At 26.1% G+C, this 24,552-nt stretch overlaps 1 protein-coding gene across 1 annotated transcript; it reads right to left on the bottom strand.

Moving 5' to 3' along the window:
- Nucleotides 1–53: 53 nt before the first annotated feature.
- Nucleotides 54–23,832, bottom strand: LOC132944382 (E3 ubiquitin-protein ligase AMFR-like). The gene is made up of 8 exons (XM_061013691.1): nucleotides 23,211–23,832; nucleotides 10,743–11,000; nucleotides 3,176–3,337; nucleotides 2,785–3,092; nucleotides 1,104–1,387; nucleotides 697–803; nucleotides 427–632; nucleotides 54–267 (listed from the first exon to the last, which is right to left on the bottom strand). Exons 1-8 carry the CDS (start codon nucleotides 23,451–23,453, stop codon nucleotides 90–92), a joined length of 1,746 nt encoding a protein of 581 aa, XP_060869674.1. The 5' UTR covers nucleotides 23,454–23,832; the 3' UTR covers nucleotides 54–89.
- Between the last annotated feature and the right edge of the window lie 720 nt (nucleotides 23,833–24,552).

Here is a 24,552-nt window from a genome sequence, read left to right as displayed (position 1 = left end):
ATCAAATAATGGGTTTCTAATCACAGTCTTAGTTTTCTTTTTTGTGAGTGTGCGTGTGTGTGCGTGTCTGTGCCTTTACAATGCCATGATTAATCAGTTTTTGATGAACCGTCTCCATCTTTGCTCATGTACCTCTGTCTGGCCTTCATAATCATTGCCTGTTTTCGAGCTCTTAGCATATTCTCTCTTTCATCGGGTGATTTAGAAAACTGGCTGCCCATACTCACAAGTCCATCTATTGCAGGTTCACTAATATTTGTGTTAAAGCTAAAATAAAATATAAGTTCAATGTGTTAAACAAAAAAAAAAAACATTAAAGATTGTAATTATATAAAACGTATTTTTGATATACAGGCTATAAACAATTTGTATATCAAGTATCAATGCATTACCAACAATAATAAATATTTTGCAAAATTAATTTACCTAGCAGGTGTAGGTGTATTGATAAATTGTTCAACGCTGTTAACAATCGGTACAGTTTCAACAATAACAGGTTCCTCTTCCACAAATTGTTGAGGTGCCACCAATCTACCTTCTAATATGTTATCAATAGTTAAATCAACAGAACGAGTAGTTGATAAATCTTCAATAATCAAATTCATAGTAAAGTGTGGAAACAATTGTTGAACCTAATATATAAATAAAACAGCTTGATTATAATACTGAAACAATTTATTTATAAACAAATCTTACTTGTCGAGCCATTGTTTCCATTTGTGAAGTGTGTATTTGACTTGTAGGTCTTAGAGAATGTGTTACTTCAACAGAAAAACTTGGTAACCATGATAAATATCTAGAACCTATAAGTAGAATTAAACAAATAAATTTTTTTTAGTAAGTATTTTGGTATTATTTAATTAAAATATCATTAAAAACGTTAATTATGATTCAGAACTTGCAATCAAAAGTTATAACTACATATTAAGTTTGTATGGTTACGGTCCAAAATGTTTCTAAAATTGAAATAGTTTTCAATTAGTATAGAATAAATCTAAAATGTATTAAATTTAAATATTTAAAACAAAATTATTAATATCTAAATAATTTAATTTAATTAAATAATTAGTTAACTGTTCAAAATCCAAATAATTGTAAATTACCATCGAAGTGGAAAAAATGATGAGGCATGTGAGTCATGTGAGGATGAGCAAGATTAACCAACAACTCTTGACCAGCATTATTTGTTGGCATACTTTGATTGTGACCTAATGTTAATGACAATCTGCATGTTGGACATGATGGTTCTTGTTCCATCCAAGATTGTAAACATCCATTATGAAATAAATGACCACAAGGCAATTTTCTAGCAGAATCCATTTTTTCCCAGCATATTGCACAGTTATCAGAATTTGTATCTAATTCTTCGGCAGTTGCCATAGGATAACTAAAATATTACTATAATTAATAAATATTTACCATAATAAATAATAATTAACTGGAGGAACATAGAACACAATATTGTATATTTTAAAGGGATAGTTTGGTATTGAAAGTCAAATTGTTTACCTTGACAAAATGTTATTAAATTTTTGATAGGTATGTAAGTATGTTGTAGATAAATTTCTAATATTTTACTTAAAGAAACACCTAAAAACTCAATAGTTAATTTAAAGTATTTATACCCCACTTTAGAATTTAAAAATTAAAAATAATAAATCATACAGTATCAATTCATTATAATATGACAATGTTTATACATTTAGTATTTTAATTCTTTAATTTATTAATTATTTAAATGCACATTTTTTTAAAATATTTATAATTAGGTGGAGATATCAATACATTTTACCCGTATGAATACCTTAAAACATTATTTATTTAACCCTTTTGTTCATCAATTATTTCTATTGTGACTGTGGATCAATAATATTCCAAACTTTCTTTCCTCCCATTCTATATTAACTTTTTAGTTTTTACTAACAAATATCATAATATAAGTAAACAAATTTTACTATGCATAGGCTCATTTGAATTTTATGCTACACAAATAATTGGATTATTAGGTGTAATATAGGGCAATATTATTACATACAATATTATATTATTATGTATAATATAAAATATTTTTTTACCTATATATTAATATGTATTTTATAATTTATTTTTTGCTTAAAATATATTGTTTATGCTATATGAATTAACATATATGAGGTTAGTAAAGCAAAAGGATGAATAATTCAAGACCGTTTTTATTCCGTTTTTTTACCCCTTTAAAGAGGTAGCATAGCATGTTTTAAGGAGTAATAGTTACACATACATTTGAATTGTGTTATTGTATGAGTCAGTAGCATATCTCTAACTGTTTTTTATATAACATTATAATGACTACTATATAACCAGATTCATATCAATATATCATTAATAAATACAAATACCATTTACTTTAAATATTATAAACTAAAACATCAGAACCTGAAATATTATTATTTTACTACTAATAAAATTAATATTTAATGTACGTGATATCAATAGTTAATATTATAATATTAAGGATTAATAAATGTTTGATACTGTTTTTATATATTCATGAAACAATTATAGAAAATAATATTTATAGCTATAGATTTTATTTCTATGAAAATACAGTTAGATTATAATATTTTTAGAGAAATAAGTTTTAAATGATATCTTTATTTCAGTAATGAATTATAGCAAAAATATTAATTAAATACAGAAAGATCTATCATTTTATTAATACAACATTTTGAGTTATTTTTTTTTAATGTGAGATTGATGGAGGCACTAATTAATTTTATTTTTATAAGTCTATACCTAACTTACTTTTTTTCTAGATGAGAATGGACCCAAAGAAAATTCTTATGTTTTTGTAGCCGTTTTTGAATATCACTGATCAGTTGTCTCATATGCATAAATATTACAAAACCAGCCATAGTTAAATATGAACTGGTCCATATAATAGCATGTGAATAATGAAGGATCTCCATCACACGTATACCGAGATCCAAACCTAATTCTGCGTAGTAAATCAATTTACCAGGACTAGTTGTATGGTTTATAGAGTTTCGATGAAAAAGTTGGATATAATGTCGGAGAAATATATGGACAATACTTCCAGCCAACATCAGGCACTGTAAAAAATATTGATGATAAAAATTATAATGCAGGTAAATAAAATAAAAATAAAATGATAAATAACAAAAAATATTATTACCTCTATGACCATAAAAGCAAATATATGTTTTGATAGTGTGAGGCCAACAAGGTATGCAAAATTCAACAGCAACAAAGAAAATATAAATCCAATAGATAAAAGTACAGACATATGAATATATTTCCAGTTCACTCTAGCTCCAGTACCCATAGACATCCACATCTATAACAAATGATTTTTGAATTTTAACTATTCTATAATATTTGAATTTTTGATTTGTATAAAAGCTAAATTTAATTAATTTTTAGTTTAAAACTAGATTTTTTGCAAATATCAAACTTGTAAATTGACCCTACTTTTTATAAGAAAAATAGACAGTGATAGTAAAGTAATATTAAATTTAATAATATTATGCAGTATTAAAAATAACATTGATTGTTTCAAAATGAGAAAAACTAATTTATTATACTTATTGTAAGAAGTAAGTGTATTTTTGTATAATAATAACACATCACAACGCTTATAACTAAGGAAAGAAAAACTATAGAAATAAGCAAAAGTAAGCACTTTCAAATTACATATTTAATATATTATAAACAAAATTGAACCGACTGTACATTTTCTGATGTAACTTCAAACTTTATAAATTTTTTATCGTAATTTTTTTTTTTAAGCTATTTTATTGTATCAACTAACATACTCAATTAAACCAGAAATGAACAAATTATTTGTATTAAATCAATAAAATTTAAAGAGTTCACAAAATTAGTATTTTTGAAAGGAAATTGCATGTAAGTCTAAATAACCGTATTTACTACAGAATAATACCAAGAATATCTTAAACATTTTGTCTAATTTTTGTCAACTTTTTTTAATTTAATAAAATAATTTGTACATTTCTGGTTTGATGGCATATGTTAATTGATAGCACAATAAAATTACTTTAAAATAAAAAATAAAACGATAAAAAATTGAAAAGTTTTGATATTACAACAGAGAATGTGCGGCCGGTTCGGTTTTGTTTAAAAAAAAATTTAATTACACATAACTTTCAAGGGGTATTTTTTATAACTTAAGCCTTAAAGTACCTATACTATCCATAGACCTATTAACATTAATAAGTTAACCTTATGATACTATCATATTATGATGCTGGCTGGTCCTTCATCACAGTATACATTGTAAAATTAATGACAACTTTTTTGGAACATTTTAACTTCAGCACACCTGCTATTGAGAAGTCTGGTCAGTAGTCGCATATGGCTAAATATATATAGGGAATCAGTGGATATCAAAAAATCACTTAATATTATCGTGTTCACGTGACCTGGATATAATAGCCAATAGGTCGATATCATAACTCTATTATTTGTTTTAATAAAAATTTAAAGTTAATAAACAATATTAATAAAACTTGTGCAGATTCCAACTAGAAATTACTTCTTATAAGTTTCCTAGTACACAGGACTCTAAGCTGTTCAAAAAAATAGACTATAAACTAAAAAAAAAAAATAGCTTAAAAGATACAATTTAGGTACAATGGTACATGTTCAAATATATATACTTTTTGAATTGGAATATAAAGTAATGTAAAAATATGCTTATTGTTTTAACACGTTAAATGCCATGCGGCCGTCGGCGTTCATTTGTAAATCTCAAATTTTATACTTTTGAGACCGCCAGCAGCCACACTTGATCATTACTACCATGCCACATGACCGCCGATGGCCGTAAATGAATATGGTTTTATATTATTAACTTATCCATAGCGCTACAATAATGCACCAAAAAGCGCCGTAGCGTGAAACATAACAAATATTTTAATGTATATTATGATATATTTTCAAACTTTTTTCAAATAAATAGTATAATATACAAATTTGGAATGACACTGAAAAATATACTTGGCATACCGATGATGTGACCGCCGGCGTCCGCATGGCACTTAACGTGTTAATATTATTTTAAAACTGTATTGAATTTATCATTAATAAAAAATCAGTGATAATTTGTATCACTAAAATAATTACCCAACACATTATCACATAAAGACATAGGAGGTATAGGTTAGGTTAGGTTAGGTTAGGTTAGGTTAGGTTTTCTAATTTTCTAATTTTCCCGGAGAAACAATTCACTATTTTACAACTTTACTTTACATAAATAAAAATATAATTCAATAGTATTCATAATCAAAAAAAAGGTGGATAAGTGGATGTCGCTCTGCTGTACAGTAGGTTACAAGTGGGTCACTGTAATGGATGGTGTTAAATTTGAATTCAATGATATAATATCATTGTATAAGAAAAACGATTCTGAGCGAAAACGAATAAAATAAACGAATAAAATAAGAAAATAGTTACATGAGAAATCGAGTAAATATCAAATGTTGTAAAAATATAAATTTCAGACGCTCATAAAAATTTAAATTAAGTTTCTTCTAGACATTTTTTTTTTGATAAAGGTAGACAAACTTATGAGTAATCTTATATTACATTTTCAAATCTTAGATTTAAAAAGAAAAATTTTTATGAATTCTCATCAAAATAATTTGCTATTTTTCGTGATTTTTCCGTATTTTGTCAAAATTTGAACTTTAAACGTGTATAAAAAAAAACTGTGACTAAGGATTTTTAATTTTTTTCATCTGCCTTTGAAACAATAACCTAGGAGCCTTCTATTAAATTTTCAAGCTTTTTTACCCAACAAATAAAATTTTATTGATATTTATAGAAAAAAAATTTAAAAAAACTGAAAACTGACAATGTCCGTAAACAGTTCAAAAAAAGTCAAATTATTTTCAAAATTGTATTGTGTATAGAAAATGCAAATATAAACAACCAGTGAAAATTTCATGCATCTACGGTCATTTGTTTTAGAGTTACACCAATAACCAAAATCGATTTTGTTAAAAATCGATTTTGCGTAAAAATTCCCGTTTTTCCTTAATTTTTCTTTTGTTTTTCACATCAGCAAAACTACTGGGAAATTAAAATTTTGACCTCCCCAATGCACCAACGATATTCACTTTCCCATCGAACAAGATACTGAAGTCGAAAATCGAAGCATTATTTCGACTACTTATCGTGTACACAGACACAAAAATAAAAAAATAAAAAAAAAAAAAATTAAAAAAAAAACACACATCATTGTAAAATCAATACATTCATCGTTTCACTCAGAATCTAAAATTCAGTACTGAAATAGAAAACTCAAAAATTTAATTTATTGATTATAAGTATAATAAATAGGAGACAACAGACAAAATAATATATTTAACTTACTACAGTAATAAATAAATATTCAAATTTTTAAGTACAATTATAATAGATTAAAAAGGGGGGCAAGTGGGTGTCGCTATGCTGTACAGTAGGTTACAAGTGGGTCACTGTAATGGATGGTGTTAGATTTAAATTCAATGATATAATATCATTGTATAAGAAAAACGATTCTGAGCGAAAGCGGTAAGTCAGCCTATGATATTACCAAGTATATTTGATGATATTATTGTGAATAAAGTAATTTATATATAACCTATTTACGTGGAACCTTGTTTTAAATTTACATCCTTAGCCATAAAAGTTAAACATTTTATACATTTTTAACTACAAAATAATTAATAAATTATAAATTTGATAAATGTTGTCAAAATTTGAATTTTAAATGCTTATAAAAAAAAATTGTGTGTATGTATTTTTAATATTTTTCAACTGCTATTAGAACGATATATCAGGAGCCTTATATTAAATTTTCACGCTTTTTTACCCAACAAATAAAAATTTATTGATATTTATAGAAAAAAAAACTAAAAAAATTGAAAACTAACAATGTCCGTAAACAGCTCAAAAAGAGTCAAATTATTTTCAAAATTGTATGGTGTAAAGAAAATGAAAATATAAACATTCAGTGAAATTTTCAAGAATCTACAGTCATTTGTATTTTAATTACAACAAAATAAGAAAATCGTTACATGAGATATCGAGTGAATATCAAATGTTGTAAAAATATGAATTTCAAACGCTCATAAAAATTTAATTTAACTTTCTTGTAGACATTTTTTTTTTTTGATAAAGGTAGACAAACTTATGGATAATCTTGTATTACATTTTCAAATCTTAGTTTTAAAAATAAAAATTTTTATGAATTCTCAACTCAAAATAATTTGCTAATTTTCGTGGTTTTTCCGTATTTTGTCAAAATTTGAACTTTAAATTCTTATAATAAAAACTGTGACTAAGGATTCTTAATTTTTTTCATCTGCCTTTGAAACAATAACCTAGGAGCCTTCTATTAAATGTTCAAGCTTTTTTACTCAATAGATAAAATTTTATTGATATTTATAGAAAAAAAACTAAAAAAAATGGAAACTGAAAATGTGCGTAAACAGCTCAAAATAAGTCAAAATATTTGGAAAATGTTATGGTGTATAGAAAATGCTAATATAAACAATCAGAAAAAATTTCATGTACCTACGGCATTTGTTTAAAAGTTGTACTAAAAACCAAAATCGATTTTCTCGAAAACAGATTTTGCCTAAAAATTCCGGTATTTCCTTAATTTTTCTTTTGTTTTTCACAGCGCTTTTGAAAATTAATGGGAAATTTTTACTTTTGACCCCCTAAAGTACCAATTAGATTCACTTTCCTATCAGAAAAGATACTGTTGAAGAAAATATAAGCATTTTTACGGTCCTAAAAGGTGATGACAGATACAAAAAAAAAACACACATCATTGTAAAATCAATACATTCATTGTTCCACTCAGAATCTAAAATATTATAATGTTCCAGTTCCACTTATCAAGGTTAATAACAATCTAAAATATTTGATTTGAAATTAGTCTGTTAAAATATATAAAAAAAATAAAACATATAAATTATTTTTGCATAAATATTTACCAATTGTTTGATATAACCACTGAACTGTCAACCTAACCTAACCTAACAGTTTAAAAAGTTTTAGACTGATTCAATTATTTTCATTGAATATTTATTTTTATTATTGTGAATTAAGGATACCAAAATATTCATCATTTAAAAATAAATGAAGACAAATTATTATTCAAGCATTAAAATTAATATACCTAACTATTTTAGAATACTGAACAATAATTATATTGATTTAGTGTCAGGTAATTTATTCAATATTTACTAACTAGTATAATGACTATAATATCAGGAGCAACCCCCCTCCTATACCCCCTCACTTATTTATACAAAGAAAGATAAAACTGTGAAAGTGTGACGCACAATTTTATATCACATTAATTTTCTGTATGGGTTGATAGAGAAAAAATAATATACAATTGTATTTAATATTATAACGTTATAAATTATAATCTTAAAATGTATAGAGGTTATGGACTGTAGGTATATAATGGTTAATATTTCAAGTTAGACCAATATTTAGTAGTAATTTCAATGAAAAATAATGGGGATTCAAATTACTATGTGAATAAATTAAGTCATATTTTACATTTAAATTGCTTAAAAAATCAAAAACTTTTAAGTGAGTTATTTAAATAAATGTTTTATAATCTCTTTAAACGTTATAACTGTAATGAATAATGATTTACGATTTGAAACTAACAGAAATATGCCATAGCCTATATTATCACATTATGATAATTGCATTATATATTTGTATAATTGTATACATATACAATTATAAGGAAATTAATATAATTATTTAATCGTAATAAAATTAAATATTATAGATTATAAGGTTTCATATGGTTTAATAGTTACATGGTTAAAAGCAGTTAAAAGGGATTAAATGACAACCTGTTTTTTTAAAGTAATTTGAATATATCATGTTAATTTTAGTCAATTTCTTTACCTAAAGAGTAATAAGTTGTTAACATTAAACCCTCTAAAAAAATAATTTGAAAATGTATAAATATTAATGTTTTTTCTAACTTCAGCTTTCTTGGTGATTTGATAATTGTAGAAAGATCCTCATAAGTTGTTAGTATACTTTTTTAAAAATATTAAAGATAAGCAAAGATACAATTTTTTTTTTCAAGCATTTGAAGTTCAAATTTGGTCAAAATTAGATATTAAACGAATAAGAATGATTTTAGTTATTTTGTTGTAATTTAAGAATATTATATGTGGGTACTTGAAACTTTTATCATATATTAATTATTATTTTATTTATACACAATGATATTTTGAAATGCAATGTTTTTAGCAATAATTAATTAGACCTACCTTGTTACGAAATACTTATAGTAAAATAAATTACTTTATTACTTATTAGTTGACTTTTTGAGCAATATAAATATATCATAACATATACTTGGTGATTTATCATTGAATTTAAATTAACACATACATAACAGTGACTCAATGACGATGCGAAGAGGTAGGTAGTAGGTACACCTACTATACCTACAACAGCAGAGCAGTGTTGGGAAAGTTCCTTTTAAAAAGGAACTCGTTCCCGTTCCTCGTTCCTACTGTAAGAAAGGAACTCGTTCCCGTTCCTCTTTCCTGTCCCGAAAAAAGAACGCGTTCCCGTTCCTTTTTAAAAAGGAACGCGTTCCCGTTCCTTCATGTTCCTTTTTTTGCAATTTGAGTGGTGGTCAATGGTGTATTTTGCGAACAATTTTTAAGTCAGAAATAATCGAACCGCGAGAGTTAACCGATTATTTCTGACTTAAAAATTTTTCGCAAAAAACACCATTGACCACCACTGAAATCGGTTAACTCACTCCTTTCTAGGAGCACCGATTTTTAACAAAAATGATTTGTCTTAGATTTTTTTTGTTATAATTCAAAAGTTGTATAGCGTAGACTTGAAACTTTATATATATACATTCATATTGCATAATTGCATAATATTATACATGTATATTACTATAGTAGTATAGTATACAGTGTATAGTGTGTACTATACACGATACACCACACATAGAGATATGCTATAGGTTATAGGCTTATAGCCCATAGGAGTATAGGACATAGTATGATACAACAATCTGTTTTTTTTTTTAATTCAATTTATTTGAAAAAATATTTTTATACTGACATTTTGTTTTGTTTGAGAAGAACTAATTTGGCGCGCGGAACCGGAAACGACCCGGAACACGACACGTAGTCGACCGACGGCGTCGCGGCTCAGTTTTGGCGCGGAAACACACTATATGCGCTTCATAAAATATACTGTGGCACTCAACGTGTTAAAATTTTTTCATTATTTGAGGAACAGAAATTTTCGTTCAAGTTCCTTCAAAATAGGAACTCGTTCCCGTTCCTCGTTCCTATATTTTAAATGGAACGCGTTCCGAGCTTCGTTCCTATAAAAGGAACGCGTTCCTTCCCAACACTGCAGCAGAGCAGTTAACTACTTTTCCTACTTTTATTTATATATTTTACTATTTTACTACCTAAAAAATGCTCTATAATAAATTACATTGTTTTAGTACTCCCTATATGTCTGGCTATATCTTTATTTGCGGCATCAGCGACCGCAATATGCCAATATTTAATAACAAATAAGTATAACATTTTTATTACAAACTATAGTGTTACGTGTACGAAGTCCTTTAGATGTCGTACACTCGTACTCGCAAGTGTTGCTCGGTAATAACATAATATAATAAAATATTAAAGTATTGACATACTTACATATTCAAATCGATCTTTACACAAACTGGTCATCAAATGAAGAAATCCTAGGGTAGAATACCAAAATAGCCAAAGAGCTACTTTATCCAATGTATAAGCTTTGAGGATTATAAACATAAAAATGAATTTGTAGATAACCCAGTTCCATAGACGTTCCCGAAATTGTACGTGTTCTACGGGTCTTAAGTTACCAAGAACCAGTGACTGTATAACGGCGCCTATCATCACAATGCTACAAATTGCACCATTACAAAGAACCTGAAAAATATTTAAAAATTAATTAATAAAAGCAACCATCAAAAACAGTTGATTACTAAAACACACAAATATAATTTTGAGAAATTGTAATTATTGTATTAAATTTATTAATTTAAATCTCGTTATTCAAATTGCGTAATAATAAATAAATAGAAAATACAAGTTTTAAAAACATCTGAGTACCAGAAACCAGGCCACAGAATTGATTAAATTGAGATCAGACTATCAGAGTGATAAAATAAAATATAATACTTTAATATTTTTATCGGTCTATATATTCAAACAGTTATTAATAGAAATTGATCCTGTCAAAGTCAGTATAACAGCTAAATGCTAATAGTATATTATTATAATATATAATTTCCCTGAACTTGATAAAATTCTATTCGTTACGATATTTCAGTGTCGGGAATGACTAATAAAAAATAACTAATAAGAATAACTATAAATTATAAAGGGGTATAAACGATAATTCTAAACCGGGCACTAGGTAGTTTATGATAAATGGCAAAAAACGGAATGAAATCAATTTATATTAGGTACCTATTTTAATTTTAATTATGCTCAATAACATAATATTATATTTTTATATTACGATTTGTTATAAATTATAATAAGTTCAAACAAAACAATTTCAAAAAATATACTAACTACAAAAATAGTAATACAAAAATAACTTTTCTAGGTCGACAATAACAAATAGCAATTTAATAATAAACACACTCAATCTAGATCTAGTTTATATGATAATAATAATGAACAACATGAATACTAAATACTAAACTACTAACTTCTATTTTTATAAATATTTAATATTCATATTTATATTTTTACAAGACATAGTTATGAACGGGGTGCGAATAAGTGTATAAACTACAAATAATAAATATTTAAATTCAATTAATGTAAGTAGGCTTGTAAATTATTGTAAGTGTGAAAAATCCCCACCCCAACAATTAACTACAATATCGTATAATTCAATTTGAAAGAGCTTATTTAAAATAAAATTTCCAACTTGTACTATTCCAGGCCATTTTGTATTGGTTTTACAATACCCTGATATGGCTGATGAGTGGCGTCATTTGGGGGGGGAGGGGGTCAGGATGGACATTTGCCCACCCCCTTGTCATGAGCGGTATGGGCTAGTTTTGGGCCTTCATATAGAAGCTAATAGGTAATATATTTAAGTATCCCTCTACATATGTATTAATTATTTAGGTATTGTTATCTCTCAAAAAAATTAATTAATTGATAAAAATGCAATTATAATGTAATGTAATTGATAGCGATTGGTTTTTTTTCAGTTTTATTTTGGACCAGTCAAAAATTTTACCTCCCGTCTCAAAAACGCCACTGTGGCTGATGGTCAGATAATAATATCATAGACATATTAATAAATTTATTAATATGTCTATGGATAATATATTTATACCTAACCTAACCTAATATGTATGTCAGGTGACGGGCGTAAAAAGTCGGGAAAGCAATTATAGCTATTTATACTTCTGCCGGGCAATTAATGAATATTTTTAAAGCATTGTTGCTAAACAGTTAATACCCTGACCGTCCACCCTTAAATTACGCCGCCGCTGGTGGATGGTACAGGTTTAAGGTTTAAATAAAATATTTTCCTGAAAACCAAGCTCAACTCAATTTGTTTTTACCGATCGTATTAAAATTAATATTATCATACAGTACCAGATCACTATCTGCCGTCGAGCCACAGAGGCCATCTTTGAAATTTTATATAAAATGCAAATACATTTTATATAATTTATAATAATTTATTATGAAAAAAATTATTGCATTTACTCATGATTTTTTGTCTAATGTCTGAGTTTTGCATATTTATTGTTTAATAATGTCAAGGGTATTAATTTTGTTTTTATCGACTAGTGTCTAGTTGACCTTAACAGTTAAAATTACCTCTCTCCTAACTCCTTTAAAAAAGTAACGCTCGAGTTCATCAAACTATGAGTTGTTGGTAGGTACTATAAATTTAATCCGTTATCTATAAATGCTGTCATAATAATTAATTTTTTTTTATAATGTTTTGTAAGTTTTCTAATTAGGATACTTTGCTATAAATGTATTGTTGTTTGATGATATATTTATTATTTCGATATATTTTATAATAATAGTATAATTAGTGTTCAAGTTCTATCTTTTATAATAAGGTTATAAAAAAAAATCAATTTAATATTAACTTTTAAATTAAATAATGAAAATACATTAAAATACTCATTATTAATTATAAAAAATCCATTAGTTCAAATTGTCATTAGACATTACTAAAACAATACAACAAGCGAATCATCACTAGCCGATATAATATGAAGTGGGCAGTGTAGGTAATAGGTATCATTGATTATGAATACTATAGTATAGTACAGTATACTATGTATACTATAGTATTCATAATCAATATGGTAATAGGTAAAATAAATGTACAGATATTTAATTAATTAAAAATTTAAAGTCAATAACACAATAAATTAAAACCAATGTAATATCTAGATATAAAAAGAAAATTTATTCATTTATTTTTATTTGTGAGAAAACAAACTACAAATGTATTGAAAATACACAGAATGATGGGTAGTATCTATATAATAAATGTATTATGAACTTATGATATGTCAATACGCCATTGCTATGTGTTATTGAAATAACAACTAGTCATAATATTATTATGATAAATGATAATGATAAATTAGAGTGAAGTAAGATTGAATTCGATGAACTAAATATAAGACAATAATATTGATAATTTATTCATCGTAGGATAATCATAAGTCATAACTCATAACAAACTTCAAAATTACCCGATGCGAAAATTATTTTCAATTTCTCCATTCCTCTGTATCAACTGCGGATTTATTTTATACATTTTAATGATAAATTTAAAATTCGTGTAGGTTACTATTCGATTTCACGTTCACCAAAATCCAAACTTATAAAAAAGGTTTTTGATATTTCATTTGAATAACAAATGAACAATGAATTTTATTTTTTACTTGTATTTAAAAAAACGATAATATAATATAGTTAATCGTTAATCTACAACACATAATATATAATATAATACACTACATTTTAGATTCTGAGCGAAGCGATGAATGTATTGATTCTACAATGATGTGTGTTTTTTTTTTTATTTTTTTTTTATTTTTGTGTCTGTCATCACCTTTTAGGACAGTAAAAGTGCTTGGATTTTCTTCAATAGTAACTTTTCTGATAGGAAAGTGAATCTAGTTGGTACTTTGGGGGGTCAAAAGTAAAAATTTCCCAGTAGTTTTCACAAGCGACGTGAAAAACAAAAGAAAAATTAAGGAAAAACGGGAATTTTTACGCAAAATCTGTTTTCGAGAAAATCGATTTTGGTTTTTGGTGTAACTCTAAAACAAATGACCGTAGGGACATGACATTTTGACTGAATGTTTATATTAGCATTTTCTATACACCATAAAATTTACAAAATATTTTGACTCTTTTTGAGCTGTTTACGGCCATTGTCAGTTTTCAATTTTTTTAGTTTTTTTTTCTATAAATATCAATAAAATTTTATCTGTTGATTAAAAAAGCTTGAAAATTTAATAGAAGGCTCCTAGGTTATTGTTTCAAAGGCAGATGAAAAAAATTAAGAATCCTTAGTCACAGTTTTTATTATAAGAATTTAAAGTTCAAATTTTGACAAAATAAGGAAAAATCACGAAAAATAGCAAATTATTTTGAGTTGAGAATTCATAAAAATTTTTCTTTTTAAATCTAAGATTTGAAAATGTAATAAAAGATTACTCATAAGTTTGTCTACCTTTATCAAAAAAAAAAATGTCTAGAAGAAACTTAAATTAAATTTTTATGAGCGTCTGAAATTTATATTTTTACAACATTTGATATTTACTCGATTTCTCATGTAACAATTTTCTTATTTTATTGTAATTAAAAAACGAATGACTGTAGATACTTGAAAATTTCACTGAATGTTCATATTAGCATTTTCTATACACCATAAAATGTTGAAAATATTTTGACTCTTTTTGAGCTATTTACGGACATTGTCAGTTTTCAATTTTTTTAGTTTTTTTTTCTATAAATATCAATAAATTTTTATTTGTTGGGTAAAAAAGCGTGAAAATTTAATATAAGGCTCCTGATATATCGTTCTAATAGCAGTTGAAAAATATTAAAAATACATAGGCACAATTTTTTTTTATAAGCATTTAAAGTTCAAATTTTGACAACATTTATCAAATTTATAATTTATTAATTATTTTGTGGTTAAAAATGTATAAAATGTTTAACTTTTATGGCTAAAGATTGAAAATTTAAAACAAGGTTCCACGTAAATAGGTTATATATAAATTACTTTATTCACAATAATATCATCAAATATACTTGGTAAAATCATAGGCTGACTGACCGTTTTCGCTCAGAATCGTTTTTCTTATACAATGATATTATATCATTGAATTCAAATTTAACACCATCCATTACAGTGACCCACTAGTAACCTACTGTACAGCAGAGCGACATCCACTTATCCACCTTTTTTAATTTCATAAGAAAATTTTCAAGTATCTATAAAATTACAATTTTACGATCTTTAGATAATAGGAATACTTGACATTTTTAGGACACTTCTTCTGCTATGAAAATAAAATAATAATACTTAAAAACAATCACACAAAAGACACACAACTATTAAAAAAATTTAAAACGAATGATTGACTTCAAAAGTTTGTCCAGAATCTAACTCGAATGAACATTCAAAAATTATAAGTCTATGTTTTATTGTTTTAAAAATGTTATAAATTATTATTATCTTTCGTTATATGAAACCAGAGATAACTCTTTAATTTTTTATTTTTTATTCTCATATTTCTTTTTTCTAAGAATAAAAATATTGAATAAAATTATAGTGCCATAAAAAATGCATAATGACCTACCATTTCTTCATACTGTGAAACTTTGAGCAATTATATTATATTTATAAATTATAAGCAACAAACAACTAATATACCTACCTACATGGCTAATTTATGTTTTCCCTGATATTACCAACATGGCTGCATTCAGGGCTGGCTCAAGCGAAAATAGTGAACTAAGCAAAATCGAATTTTACCGCCCCTAACAATATGTACGCCTAGGGTGAGGCGTGGGCCTATGTTGCCTACCCCTTGAGCCAGGCCTGGCTGCATTAAATTAGCAGTCAAATTGTCTCGGTCATCGAATCATTATTTGATATATACTCTCATAGAAACTAAAAAAATAAATCTTATGATATGTCTAAAGTTTAAATTTTAAGCAAAATCAATGTAACTCATGTAAGAGCTAGATGTTTCGTCATTAATTATAAATGCTTTGCTGACAATTTCAATTTCATAAAAATATAAAATCAATGATTTTGAAACAAACGTTTTTTTTAAATCTATCTATATTTTAATATTATAAAGAGGGAAGACTTGTATGTTTGTAACGAATAAACTCAAAAAATACTGGACATATTTGAAAAATTCTTTTCCCATTAGAATGTTACATTATTTCTGAGTAACATAGCTATATTTATTACCAGTAAAAATTAGCGATCCCTACTAAGACTTCAATAACGTCCTTTTTTGTATATACGCGCATATCTCGAAAAGTACTCAACGGATTTTAATACGGTTTTCACTAATAGATCGGTTGAGTCACGGGGTAGGTTTTAAGGGGCCTCGCTACGGTCATTATTTAAGGGGCAACATTTAGGCAATTTCTAATCTCGTCATAGCCGCCCAGGATCAATGTGTTAGTTGTAAATTTTTTTTTTATTATTTTTTTATACGGTATATACAATCTGTTTTTTTAGGAACAATAAGAATAAGCGATGATAGAAAATATAATATATGAGTACTTGATGGGAGAAGTCACCCAGTGGTAACACTACACTTATTGATGATTTTTTTTTTGTATTTTGCTATACTTTAGATTTTAGATTACTCATTGAGAAGATCTCGACACCATTTCCTTCTGAGCCTCATGGGAGGGTTCCCAGGAATTGTGAGAGTGGCAAGATTTGAAATGAGGGGGTTGGTATGAGAAGGGAGTTTTGAGTGGAATCGTTTGTAAAAAGTTACGCTAATTTCCGAAAACAAACACACTCCATTAAATACTAAACTCTTAATTTATAAGTTAGTTGTAAATGATTATTAATGTAAGTGAAATTAAATGCGGGTATCCTCTCGTACGCGCATGCACATGTCAATAATCAACAACCATATCAATTTCACTACACGAATTTTACAAAAACATATATTTGTTTTGACAAAATTAAGGTTAGTTAACGTTGTCTGATTTTTATTCTGAAAAATATATTTGAATTCAGCAGAAAAATGTCTGTAGATCGTACGGAACATTTTCCGTTTTTAATAAGTGCTTCGTAGGATCTATAGACAATTTTCTGGCGGGTTCAAATTTTTTTTCAAAATCAAACAACGTTAACTAACTTTAATTTTGTCAATACTTTAGGTCTTTTCCGCTAAAATTTACGGCAGTAGGGAGGCCCCTTAATGTATAATTTGTTTTGGAAAAATTAATTGGGTGGTAAAAAATGATAACAAAAAGGTGGGTAAGTGGATGTGGCTCTTCTGTACAGTGGATCATTGTTTAATGGATGGTACTAAATTTGAATTCAATGATATAATATTATTGTACACGAAAAACGATTCTGAGCTAAGACGGTTTGTCAGTGTGGATATTTTATATTATTATTACTTATTAAAATATGAAAAATACCGTAGCGACGTAGTCGGATTGCCTACCGGGGTCGCTGAGTTGCATTTACTGCAGCGAATAACACCCAAAACGAATTGAACAATCACAATTTTTTTTTTAAATTTGACATTTTTTACGGGCAACGATGCGTGCGGGATCAGCTATATTATAATAAATTAGAAGAATTATGGCATATAAATGTTGTACAAATATATTTATTAAAAATACAAATCTTTGGCCTGAACAACTTCAGGCAGGACAGCTAGTTAAAAATAAAAATGTTAAGGATTTATTTATTAGGGTACGGCCAACAAAATCGTAGATTTATTAATAACTGACTGTAGGGCTGCATAGTTACTGACTAAAAGCTTTACCAATAAAAAAGAACATATTATGATACTATTTAGTTATAAACAGATTTCTATAATACAAAGCTCCAAAAATATATATTAATCCACAAATAATTGTTATATTTATTTACCTATAGATATAAATATAAAGATACGTACTTATTGAGTCTTTTATTAATTTATTCAAGTTTTCGTTTTATATTATATTATAGGTAGTTGATAAGTTCGTCAAATTTATGTAAAACAACATAGGTATTGTTCTGTGGTATTAGCCATTAGGTTCCAACAAGTAACAGCTAAAGATACCATATAGTTATATATAGTTCAATAGCTGTGTACCTGACTGGATAACTCCATTAGTTTTAGTAACACACACCATTTTAATTCGATATTTGATAACTATTAAATGATTCAATTTCAATAGTCAATGTTATACTTACACACACATTTAACAAATGTTTTCATTTATGATAAACGATTATCTCATAAGGTTATATTATACTTATCTATTAGCTTAGGGCCAAATCAAAGTTTTCGCAGCCCACATACATCAGCGTATTGCTATAATTACCAAGGTATACTTTACTCTTCCTAGTTCTTACTTCTGACTATACACTATTTCGATTTCCGGTTATATTATAAAATATTAAAATATTCTATATCTAAATTATTAATTTATAGAAGTCTTAAAATTTGAAAGAATAATATAGGTAGTTAAACAGACCAACATTTTTTTTACTTCGACACAACATTTTAACACGACCTTGGTACACAATTATGTACAATATGTATAATATACATTATATTTATTAAACATATACTGTGTAGGCACATAAAGTGAATTTATCATATTTGAGCATTTCATGTTATAAAATATGTATTAATATATATTTAGTCGAGAAGAGCTAATGGACTTAGGAACTTGACCTAAGTCACGAAATAAATGAAATTTCACTGAATTATAGGTATCACTATTCAGTATTCTAGATGTTATAACTTATATACCTATTATAATATTCTTCCCGAATAATGAACACAAATAATTCACATCATGTTTTAGATAACGGTAGATTTTTTATTTACCATTATTTACATTAAATTTGATAAGTACGTAATTAACATTATATAATTTTTATAATGTAAAATGGATTTTATTTTTTTACAGATATATAGTTAAAAATTGTTAGAAAATGAAAAATAATACTTTTTCATATCAAAACAAAATGATTTTTTGTAAATAAAATGTGTCTAATTAAGTTAATCTGACATTAAGTAAATCTGTTATTACTTTTATACATCCAAGTAATTTATACATTATAGAATTAAATATTTTCATGTAATGTAAGATAACTAAAATACCTACACATCAATTATTGTATTAAAATTTAATTAATTATGAGATTAGGTGTATTATTATCAAAATATTCTTTTTTAACTTATGTGGACGTTACCCATGCATTTATTGTATCCGCCTTACACACGTACAACAGCGTTCAACACTCGTTCACTAGTTTCAATAGTTTAGATATTAGAGTGAATTGACCCATTATCAAACTTTTAATTAAGAACTTTATCTGTGTTCTCATGGTCGGTTTTTACGATATTTTAATTTTTAATTTAATTATGAGTATTTTTTATTTTAATTAATTCTTTACATACTTATAACTCATTTAAAAATTAAAATATTGTAAAAAACCGATCGTTTGATAATAGGCCAATTCACTCTTATATCAAAACTAACAGCACGCTATTGAAACTAGTGAACGAACATTTTCCATGTCGTACGTTTGTCAGACGGAGACAACAAACGTCCTCTTCAATTATTTAACTATAAATAACTACTATAAGTATAACTATAACTGTATTCTGTAGACTATAACTTACTTTTATATTTTTTAACCTCCAAATTGGCAAATATTTTAAATATTTAATTTGTATTTAAGAAATGTTAAATATTTTCAGTAAAGTCTTGTCCTTACAGTTGTTATCGAGGTTATTATTTTTGAATAAAAAAATTTCAATTTTTTCGAAAACTGGTTGCGAGGATAAACGAAACGTTAAAATATTTCTATTTACCCACTGTTTCTTATAAATTTTTCCCGATTATTAAGACATTGTTTTGTTCTGTGTTAAATAGTTATATCCCTGAGAATGACAACTAGATCAAATTTGTTACCAGAAACCATCCTAAATATCAAAGATTGAAGCATTTTTGCTGCATCAAAATATCGTCTAAACGAAAAAAAAAACAATATACTTCGTTGTAAAAACAATATAGTATTATTCGCTTCGCCACGGCCGCACATAATCTAAGACGTGGTATGAAATTTTCTTAAAAAAATTTTTTTTAATAAATACGTTAATTTTTGAGTTGATATAATTTTAGTCTTGTAGTAATTAAATATTACATAGCCAATTTTAATCACAAAAAAAATAATTTTTAAAACATTAAAACATATCGCCAATAAAGCCAAGTAATTAAATATTACATAGCCAATTTCAATCACAAAAAAAATAATTTTTAAAATATTAAAACATATCGCCAATAAAGCCAAGACTAACCCGTCATCCTTCATTTATATAGACAAAAATAACAACTCATAATTCTTTTAAGTCCCTAAAGTTTCTAAACCAAGGGGGCTTTCAACTACTACATCAGCAAAAACATACAATTTATAATATATTGAGTTACGTCGTAAATCAATAATACCTATAATATTTTATTTATTAAATATTATTAATACGATATTTTGAAAGATGGTGTATGATTGTTCACAGAAGATAAAATTTAGAAACCTTTACGTTTCATCTAATATTCGAACTTAGTATTATAATTAATTGACAACAATATAAAATAGATAATTTTAAGATAAACACCATGGAGTATTGGCCAATAGTTAACAACATATTATGCTATAGGTTATTATTATATTATTTTTAGAGTTCAAGGTTAAATCAATTTTAAAATCATTTATAGTGATTAATAATATTATAATTACTTCTTTGTTACAGAAGCTAGAAGGTATAATAATATTAATATAATTTTGTAAAAATAGTATGAACACATTATGATGCCGCTCTCATTCCGCCAAAAATTTCAGGGGATACATAAATAAACCAATAAATAACTAAGCTAGTATTCGTAAAATATTAACTAGGTAATAAAATTAAATATTAACGTTGGGCTTGATCCGTATATTTTTAAATAAATACCTAAAACAAAATGTTTATAGTATAAGATTACAATATATTTATATATACCTAACTCTATTATACTTATTAAGAAAATTCAACTGAGTTCCGAAAAAAATTAAGCAAATGATTAAAATGATAACGGCAACCGGTTCTATTCATAACATTTATTTATAATAAGGGAGATGATTGTTTTCTATGGTCCTTCTTAGTTATATTGCCGATTACTTCGTTATTAAGATACGGAACCAAAATAGTTAAGGTCACCCAGTAACCAGTATTCAGTAAGCTATATAGTCAAACATAATATTCAAAACATATAATTTATTTTCAAATAAAATTAATAAATACCTTTATTTCCTCAATCTTATATCCTAGTATTTATAAGAAGGAAATAAAAATAACCCGTACGTTTTATTTAATACTTAAATAGAACTACAGAATAATACAAAATTTAAAGTTAAACTCTATTAGCTATTTAAAAAAAAGAAATATTATATTTTAAAGATTATTATCTAGGCTCTCTACTGTAAGCTATGTAGGGATTATTCGATCTTATATAATTTAATAAATAATAAAGTCCAAAATAAATAAAACAATATGATCCACGGACGCAAACACACAGAGGTTTTTATGAGAAGCTCTACATATAATATATAAAAACAAAAAAAATAGATTTAGAATAAAAATCACCGAAATTCTTCTTAAATTTTTTTGGTAGTAAATAAGAATCTAAAATGCATTGGATGTATTAACTTTTAAATTGTTTTTATTAAATTCATAATTCATTTACCTATTGCACTAATAAAGTAATTAGTATAAAACAGTTAAAATTATTAAATAAATATTATATTATAAAAGAATATGGAAAAAAAAAAGAAACAAATTGAAATTGTTTACTTTGTGTTATCAATACTTCATATAAATAAATTATAAGCTAAAGCTGAATAATGTATAAGAATAAAGACATGGGAATCCAAATTATTCAAATATTTATAAGGATAACATCTTTATATTCTAGTTTTTTTTTTCAAATTTTGTTTACCTTGAAAGTTATTTTATGCGAAGGTAGATCAATTTAATTAATTTAGTTAAATATTCTCTATTGTAGTAAATACTGAGGTTAACAAAAATAATAACTAATTTTAACTAGATGAATGTTACACAATAAACTCTTATTAGTATTCTTCATTTCTATTATCACACATGATTACATGAATTAAATATTACAATTGCTGGAATTCTAAACAACCTTTGCATAATATGTGTCATATAGCCCAAGGTGGCAATGTATGTAGATAATATGTATAATTGATCAGTTTATATTCTTTAATATTATTCAATTATAAATTAATTTGGATTTTTTTATTTTCCATAATCATTAAGCCATTTTCAACCTTAAGTTGTTGATTAAATAAATGTATTCATGATTAATTAAAAATATAATATTCAAACTAAAGGTAGTACCAAATAGTACCTACCTAAATATATTAAATATTTATTAATTTAAGTATCAAAATAAAATGAAATTAATTGGATATTTGGATTATTCACTAAGGAAAATAGGTTACAAACAAAAAATGTATGGTTTATCTATAGGTTTATCTTGTAGGTAATTACTACTTCACATTAAAGTTGTATAGGTACATTAAATAAGAAATAACAATATATATGTAAGGATACATACATAATTTAAAATGTTTTAGTTTTAATTTTAAAAATCCTACAATTTATACTTACATAATATATATTTTTCTACAGACTACAATAAGCTGAAGAAATAACATCTTAACATTCGAATCATAAAATAAAAACCATTCAAAGTCAATTTACTGACTAGGTACTTAATATCTACTATTTTATCATCATATTTATGAATTAAATATTACTAAATATGTCGAATGAGTCAACTTACCAAAAAGCATAGAGGATCTTGCAACATAAATGCCAATACATTAAGCATTTGTTCATAATAAACATCCATTGGATCGGTTTTTGTCGGATCTTCATCAACTTGAATATTAGAATTTGATTCATGTGATGCATCAAAGCTGTATTTAACTGAATAATAGGTAGCTGCTGAAATGGATAATACAGTAGCCGAAATATATGTAGATAGTTTAGGAACAGGCAGTCGGTCAACCATCATGAATGACATGCTCTTTCCAGATGGTCTATTTGTAAAATAGGTCTACTAATTTTTTTGGTAGACGAACTGATTAACAGAGATTAGTATCAAATTCACATTTCGAACATAATTTAAAAGAAAATTATTGTTTATTAACCATAGTAGGTACACTTCAACAGTTTCACTAGAGTCTAGAATTACACCATAGACGTACTAACATACGTTAATATTATATCTTAATATCTTATGTTCAAAAACAATTTACCTATTGACAAAAAATCGTAATTCGCAAGAACGACAACATTGAAAACGAACAAGCAGGATAGGACATAAAACTGGCTGATAAAACAACAATACAGTAGTGACTAGTGAGAAGTCAGTCGTACCGTGTTGTTCTGTGGTTGTACTCAGTACTCACTACTCAGTAGAACAGTATCATGATAATAAATGTGACGTCATAACGTCACGTTTGATATTTTGTTTTGAGCTAGTAGCTCCCTCTATGGATTATTTTAGACATCCAACTCAAGGAGGAATAAATTATCTACCATGATGCTTTGGTTCGCTCGGTCCTACCTATTTAATATTTATTATTTCACTAAATATTTAAAATGCAAATGAAATGAACAACAAAGTCATAAAGCCCATCTACACAATTTACAGGTCCCACGTCACATCATAAAACGTAATATCGATTTTAAGTAAAACTAAATTGAATGAAATATAAAAATGAAATACCATTATTGGAACTCAATAAGGTGTTTTAGTTTTTATAAGACATAAAGGTCTAATCCTTTAAAAATTGGTTATACTTATTAGTTATTAGTTATTAATTATTAAAGCGTCATAACTCATAATTACCTACTCATAACATATTTACAAAATATGGTTACCCTTACCTACCTAATAGATAATCTTCGTCTTCTAATGTATTTTTAGGATTAAGAAATTTCAAATAATCAATATCGGCAATATTGTAAATATTAATCCAAAAATAAATTTCGTTTTTAATAATAAGATATTAATAAGTAAAAGATAAATTAATAAATAAATAATAATAGCTATATAGCCAATAGATACATACAAATATACAATTTTTTTGTTTAGTTATAAATCTTATAATTTATAT

The sequence above is a fragment of the Metopolophium dirhodum genome, chromosome 5 (genome assembly GCF_019925205.1).
Source record: "Metopolophium dirhodum isolate CAU chromosome 5, ASM1992520v1, whole genome shotgun sequence".
In the NCBI taxonomy this organism is placed as follows: Eukaryota; Metazoa; Arthropoda; class Insecta; order Hemiptera; family Aphididae; genus Metopolophium; species Metopolophium dirhodum.
This window is presented reverse-complemented; position numbering and strand designations above follow the sequence as displayed.

Excerpts from the sequence above, each read along its gene's own strand:
- LOC132944382 (XM_061013691.1), bottom strand. The coding sequence starts at position 23,453 with ATGTCATTCATGATGGTTGACCGACTGCCTGTTCCTAAACTATCTACA. Across the intron at positions 11,001-23,210 it reads AAGATCCTCTATGCTTTTTG|GTTCTTTGTAATGGTGCAAT; the intron begins GTAAGTTGACTC and ends AATATTTTTCAG. Across the intron at positions 268-426 it reads AATACACCTACACCTGCTAG|CTTTAACACAAATATTAGTG; the intron begins GTAAATTAATTT and ends ATTTTATTTTAG.